The sequence below is a fragment of the Salvelinus alpinus genome, chromosome 9 (genome assembly GCF_045679555.1).
Source record: "Salvelinus alpinus chromosome 9, SLU_Salpinus.1, whole genome shotgun sequence".
Classification (NCBI taxonomy): domain Eukaryota; kingdom Metazoa; phylum Chordata; class Actinopteri; order Salmoniformes; family Salmonidae; genus Salvelinus; species Salvelinus alpinus.
Genome location: NC_092094.1, coordinates 80,180,992 through 80,188,463, shown reverse-complemented (window position 1 = coordinate 80,188,463; position 7,472 = coordinate 80,180,992). Strand labels below are relative to the sequence as shown.

At 42.2% G+C, this 7,472-nt stretch overlaps 1 protein-coding gene across 1 annotated transcript; it reads left to right on the top strand.

The window, feature by feature from the left end:
- Positions 1-3,775: 3,775 nt before the first annotated feature.
- LOC139530710 (protein FAM167B-like) lies at positions 3,776-6,421 on the top strand. The gene is made up of 2 exons (XM_071327344.1): positions 3,776-4,245; positions 4,830-6,421. Exons 1-2 carry the CDS (start codon positions 3,877-3,879, stop codon positions 5,091-5,093), a joined length of 633 nt encoding a protein of 210 aa, XP_071183445.1. The 5' UTR covers positions 3,776-3,876; the 3' UTR covers positions 5,094-6,421.
- Positions 6,422-7,472: the final 1,051 nt, after the last annotated feature.

The following is a 7,472-nucleotide window of genomic DNA, read 5'->3' as shown; positions in this document are numbered from 1 at the left end:
CCTCCCTTTATCACTAGGGGTATGTACGGAAGTTCTGATTGGTTCACAAAAAAAAATTGTGTTGAAATATACTTTTTCAGAGAAAATGTGCACAAATTGAAGGTGCTAACAAATTTGACAGTAATCATAAGAATATGTAATTGTCATAAATAAAAAAAATCAGCTCCTCCTTCAACGTAGATCGATCAGCTTCACTGTTTTCGCCGTCGCCCACCACCTAAACTCAGCAAAAAAAGAAACTTCCCTTTTTCAGGACCCTGTCTTTCAAAGATAATTCGTAAAAATCCAAATAACTTCACAGATCTTCATTGTAAAGGGTTTAAACACTGTTTCCCATGGTTGTTCAATGAACCATAAACAATTAATGAACATGCACCTGTGGAACGGTCGTTAAGACACTAACAGCTTACAGACGGTAGGCAATTAAGGTCACAGTTATGAAAACTTAGGACACTAAAGAGGCCTTTCTACCGACTCTGAAAAACACCAAAAGAAAGATGCCCAGGGTCCCTGCTCATCTGCGTGAATGTGCCTTAGGCATGCTGCAAGGAGGCATGAGGACTGCAGATGTGGCCTGGGCAATAAATTGCAATGTCCGTATTGTGAGACGCCTAAGGCAGTGCTACAGGGAGACAGGACGGACAGCTGATCGTCCTCGCAGTGGCAGACCACGTGTAACAACACCTGCAGAGGATCGGTACAGCCGAACATCACACCTGCGGGACAGGTACAGGATGGCAACAACAACTGCCCGAGTTACACCAGGAACGCACAATCCCTCCATCAGTGCTCAGACTGTCCGCAATAGGCTGAGAGAGGCTGGACTGAGGGCTCGTAGGCCTGTTGTAAGGCAGGTCCTCACCCGACATCACCGGCAACAACGACGCCTATGGGCACAAACCCACCGTCGTTGGACCAGACAGGACTGGCAAAAAGTGCTCTTCACTGACAAGTCGCGGTTTTGTCTCACCAGGGGTGATGGTCGGATTCGTGTTTATCGTCGAAGGAATGAGCGTTACACTGAGGCCTGTACTCTGTAGCGCGATTGATTTGGAGGTGGAGGGTCCGTCATGGTCTGGGGCGGTGTGTCACAGCATCATCAGACTGAGATTGTTGTCATTGCAGGCAATCTCAACGCTGTGCGTTACAGGGAAGACATCCTCCTCCCTCATGTGGTACCCTTCCTGCAGGCTCATCCTGACATGACCCTCCAGCATGACAATGCCAACAGCCATACTGCTCGTTCTGTGCGTGATTTCCTGCAAGACATGAATGTCAGTGTTCTGCCATGTCCAGCGAAGAGCCCAGATCTCAATCCCATTGAGCACATCTGGGACCTGTTGGATCGGAGGGTGAGGGCTAGGGCCATTCCCCCCAGAAATGTCCGGGAACTTGCAGGTGTCTTGGTGGAAGAGTGGGGTAACATCTCACAGCAAGAACTAGCAAATCTGGTGCAGTCCATGAGGAGGAGATGCACTGCAGTACTTAATGCAGCTGGTGGCCACACCAGATACTGACTGTTACTTTTTATTTTGACCCCCCCTTTGTTCAGGGACACATTATTCCATTTCTGTTAGTCACATGTCTGTGGAACTTGTTCAGTTTATGTCTCAGTTGTTGAATCTTGTTATGGTCATACAAATATTTACACATGTTAAGTTTGCTGAAAATAAACGCAGTTGACAGTGGGAGGACGTTTCTTTTTTTGCTGAGTTTATATCTTTAGTGTACAACATGAAGTTTCCCCCTGCATCTCAATGGGTCATGGCTAGATAGGGTCCAGCCATGTCAATGATGGGCAGAGGAGCAGTAGCTACATAAACAAAAATCCTGCACATGCGCAGAAATCTCCGTAACAATAGCCACGGCAAGTCAGGTTCCAGAACATCCGGAACCGCAGCCATTCTGTTCTAAAGATAGATATGGTTTTAAAAAGTTAATGGTAATAATTCATTCAGTACAGAAATGTGTAGGTGGCTTAACTTACCCTATCCCGCCGCTCAACTTATCCCATACCCGGGGTAAGTTGTGCCGAGACCACTTTTTTGGGACGAGCTATGTTTTCAAAACTACGTTTACACGAAATTCTGATAATTTCCAGGGATACAGGAAATCCTGAAATATATGTAGATAACTTTGCTTGAAAAAATACTATATTTCCTTTGACGGAGTGAAGCTCAACTTACAACACTGTCACCTACAGGATACATATGGTATACACCATCCAACGAAATGCTTACTGGCAGGTTCCTTCTCGACAATGCAACAACAATAAGAGAAAATAAAAGATAAGAATAGGAACATAAAGTAAATAGCACAATAGAATAAACAAATTAATTTATAGTCCAATATTAACACATGTTTTAGGGGGCAAGTGTTTATATAGTGCAGCATTTAGCAATCATAATAAGAGTGTATATCAGTATGCGTGAGTGTATATCAGTATGCGTGAGTGCATGTCAGTATGCGTGAGTGCATGTCAGTATGCGTGAGTGTATATCAGTATGCGTGAGTGTATATCAGTATGCGTGAGTGCATGTGTGCTGAGGTGCAGAGAGTCAGTGCAGGTGGTCAGTCCAGTTCAAGTGTTCAGCAGTCTGATGGCTTGTAGATAGAAACTGTCACTGAGCCTATTGGCATCAGACCTCATACTCCCATACAGTGTGCCCGACGGTACAGGAGTGAACGGCTCGTTTTACACTGTGCCTAAGAACAGCTCTTAGCCCTGGTATATTGGCCATGTACCACACCCCCTCGGGCCTTATTGCTTAATTCGACCATTGGAGTTGAGTATGTATAAAAATCATACTAGATTTTATGAGTGAAATCAGCTGTCTCTTTCAAGCTGTTGTTGAACCATCTCAGACTAGTTAGTTTACATTACTCATCTAGTAACGTCAGGTCACCAACCTAAAGCAAGCCACTGTATTGGTCAACATTTGTGAATACCATTCTCATTTCCTGTGTGTTGACCTAGTCTTTGATAGAAAATTTATCATCCGGAGGTCAAACAGTAGGTGGCAGAGAGTAATTTTTTTTTTACTCACATATAGTGTAAAACATGCAGCAAGCTGCTTGCTATCCCATCCATCTTTCCAGCAAGTCAAAATGATTCCCCGTGCGTGTTAGAACATCACCACTAGATGGAGGCATTGCCCTAAAGGAAAACATTCCAATCCTATTTCTGAGTTTACGTTTGCATTTTTGTCATTTAGCAGACACTCTTATCACAGCAAACAACCTAGGTAAGACAACCACATATCACAGTCCTAGTAAGTGAAACCTTTATACAGTTTGTCAGCTGTTCCAGCCAGGATCATGCACTGATACATAATTTGTATGTATAGCTACTGTACCTGTCCTAATAAAAATGAATTGGTAACACCAAAAGAATTCAAATGTAATCAAATAAGAAATATTAATTAGAAACATTCCATATAAATGCTAAATATATCTAGGTGTCATCTTAACTTCACAAGTTTCAGAGATATGGATAAATCCATGTCACTTTTATCAAATTACCATTTTCCACTAGGATTTTTTAAAGCCTTTGAACCATAGACATGTCAAATCAAATCATTGCATTCCAATGTTAAAAGTTGCACCTGAGTGCTGCCATAAGTAGACACCGCTAACTCTTTCTTTCACCAACGTGTGGTTACATGGATACTTGAGGGAGGCTGCACACTTGCATGGCCTACACCTCTTCTCCCTCGCTCAATAAGGGGCGGTAACTTTTGTTTATCCTTATCACTCTATAAATAAAGTAAGGATCACCAGTGCACTCCAATCCAGAACTGGCAAGCCCACTGACTGAACACTCAAGGGGCATATCCTGCTCTGTGAATAACTCATTAAAAAGTTTTTGCAGCCTCTATGATGTCTTTTTACGCAGATCCATTTAAAACGTCTAGTGCACTTGCAATGGACTTCAAGGAGCTAGGAGGCGAGGACAACTGCGAAGGAGATGCAGAGGGAAACGCTGAGGATTTGAACAATGTGAAAGTACTTACCGAAAAACTAAAGTTGCAAACCCGCAGACCATCCTACTTTGAATGGCAGGAGCGCTTGCAGAGCCGACCGTGGAAGGAGAACCCAAATGGTTTAGATAATAGTCAAGAGACTGCAGAGAAATATGTGTTTTTGCCTGAAATTATGCGGGATGAGAACTCAGATCTAACCATCCGCAACATCTGTGGCTTCGATACCATTGATGATGCGTTGGATTTTCTTAGAAAAGAGCTGGTGAGTGCACTTATTTTAATGCAGATATTGTCTCTTTTTTTCTCCAACTCTGACTCAGTTATTTTTACTTGGAACATGTTAGAAATTAATAAGGCTGCAATATTTCTGCATAACGTCCTAGATATTTAGAATCAGATATACTCAAGTCAATTTGAATCGGACACAATGCGACTATTTGGCAAACATAATTACCAGGTAGGTAGTTTCACTGGTTTGGTTTGCCTGGTTTGTGCATCCTCATGACGCAAGTGTGCCATAGTGCAGGGTCTATGTGCCAGCCACCAGTGTCATGTGATGAAGACATCTATGGAAAATAAACCTGTTTTCAGGTTGAGCTCTGATTACAGCATGACTTTGTGCTATCTTTGCATCCAAAACAATGCAAACACACTAAAACAACATGAACCTTGCGTTCATTTCAGAGCTGAAAAATCCTAAAATAGAACAAATAATTTTTAACACAGATCATGTGTTGGTGTCTTTACACATCAATGACGAAAACCTAATCCAAGGGATTGAGCGCTTGAATTGATATTTGATTGCTAATCTCTTCCCTCTCTCTTTCCCTTCCTCGTCATACTCAGAGGGAGATGCGGTTCCAGGATAACCGTCTGGCACGCCAGCTGATCCGTCTGCGTGTGGAGATCCACCGGCTGAAGGTGGAGCAGGTGTGTCACCGCCACAAGGAGATGCTGGACGACGCCACCTACGAGCTGGAGGAGTGTGGAGAGGAGTCCGACCTGCTCTGTGACATCCCCATGAAGGCTGCCTTTGCTCTGTCCACCCCCCTCAAACACCTTGGCCTCACCAAGATGAACATCAACTCCCGACGCTTCTCTCTCTGTTAAAACATATACCACCCTGCGAGGCTTGGTTTACTCTATTAAAGCCTCTATCTAATCTATGCAGGGTAATCAGGGGTTTTCCACTGCACAGGTTTCTGTTATGACATGAGGGAAGAAGAATGGCTGGCAGAGCATGCAGACTGTAATTAGCCAAGTGGGAGGAAATGGAAATGACTCCTCTGATCCGTGCCCTAGCCCTGACGTGAGAGAGACACAGGCCTCCATAGTAGAGCCCTGTAGGCGCACGGCATACACCCATAGCAAAGCTGCACCTTTCCAATGCACCTCAGGGAAGATGCGGACTGATAGGTCAGAGTAGATGAACAGGGAAGATAGTGATGAGGTGTGGCTCTGGAATGGATATGGTTTGAGTTTGGATTGCCATGGTGTCAGATCAATTGCACTGTATTCAGATAATTAGTTATGATGACCCACTGACATATAGAATAGGCCTGACTGCCATAGTGGTACTGTAACTAGAGATGTCTCTTGAGCGGTGCACAGGGAAATTGTCTTTCTTCAGACAAAGAAAAAATGGTCACAGCGCTAACACTCATTAACACGAGTCCCATACTTTAATCACAACCCAGGAGGAAGTATGTATCTCTTCATACAGACACCTTAACACTAGTCACACCACCAGGGACATTTGACAGCCCAATGGGAAGCATTTCTCTCCCCTCTGCATTGGCAGAGTCCCAGTCCACACTCCCCAGGAAGCTGTAGGTCACATTCCAGCATTCTGTCACCTCTTCTTCTGAGACCAAAAATAGCAAGGACCTCCATGGGGTCATGGCTTCAGTGATAGGACATTATTGGAGGCGATGCCTTATGTAGTACTCCATGCTTTTTATTTTCCTTTAGATGATCCAGATGTTGTAGACAGATCACAGCCCAATGTGCTGTCATTGTGCTTTACAGTAGATTATAGGCTTGGCCTACTGCAATGTTGTCCAAGTAAAAAACTGTATCAAAGTTTTAGATGTATTTAAAGATATTGTTCTCAGGAAGAGAGGGGACAAACTGAAATAATTTTGGTGGGAGATTTGAGGGAGTGAATGTTGAACAGGATTTGGTGGGTGTTAATCGATGTTACAAAATGTTTGCTGAATAAACACAAAGCAAAATGTAGATTTGTAAGTGCTTTATATTGATTACCTACTGAGTTCTACTCTGCTAATGCAGGAATATCTCAAGGCCATCCATTTAATGTATGAGGGAAATGACTAGAGGCAGACTAGAGCGGTTTTCAAGATGCTTGTTTTTCAATGTATTTGTTTAAATGCACAAAAAATTGCAACAAACTTGAAAATACACTTGAGAAAAGAAAATTGTTGTCTGTCTGTCCATTAAGGTAGGCCATCGTTATAAATAAGAATTTGTTCTTAACTGACTTACCTAGTTAAAGGTTAAAAAAGTTAGAACAGGGTAAATGACCTGAGTCATTACGTGAGACCTCACTGAGTGCTCAGTCAGCTATAACCTTTCACATCCTGAAATAGCTTCAATGCGCAGTTTCCTCTTTCAACTACATCAGGCGTTTGTCTCTTAAAAATTACGTGGTGTAAGCTGATCCTATCAGAAAACCTCCTAAGGCAGGGTTCCCCAACTTGTTTTATTTGCGCCCCCAAGTTTTCTGAGCCATAAAAAAAATAAAATTTTTCCATTGTTGCACAAACTGTAAAAAAAACAGGAAATCAGCTCCAAATGATTTTAATTTTGGAAATCTGTTTCCAAGTATTTCCACCCATTATAGAGAGACACGTGATCATATGCAAAGGTTTGAAATTATTACGTTTTAGTCAAATATTATATCGGTTTGTGCTTCTTGCGTTCCATTTGCAGGCTACAAATTATTTGTAATTATGTTCCGGCCCCCCTACCTTCCTCTCAAGAAAATATCTGCCCGCGGCTGAATCTAGTTGATGATCCCTGCCCTAAGGGGTACAGCATAAATGGATGAATTCATAACGATGTCAAGATGTCATAAATTATTCTACAAAATGGGTAGACATGACATACTAGTTTACACTGAGATTACCTCATGAATGACGTGAGAGAGAGAGATAACTAGGCCAATTGGAACCATTGTAATTAATTATAGGATATACAGTGCATTTGGAAAGTATTCAGACCCCTTCCCTTTTTACACATTTTTGTTACATTACAGCCTTATTCTAAAATGGATGAAATAAAAAAAATCCTCATCAATCTACACACAATACCCATAATGACAAAGCAAAAATAGGTTTTTAGAAATGTTTGCAAATGTATTAAAAATAAAAAACATACCTAATTTACACAAGTATTCAGGTGCATCCTGTTTCCATTGATCATCATTGAGGTGTTTTCGAGAACTTGATTGGAGTCCACCTGTGATAA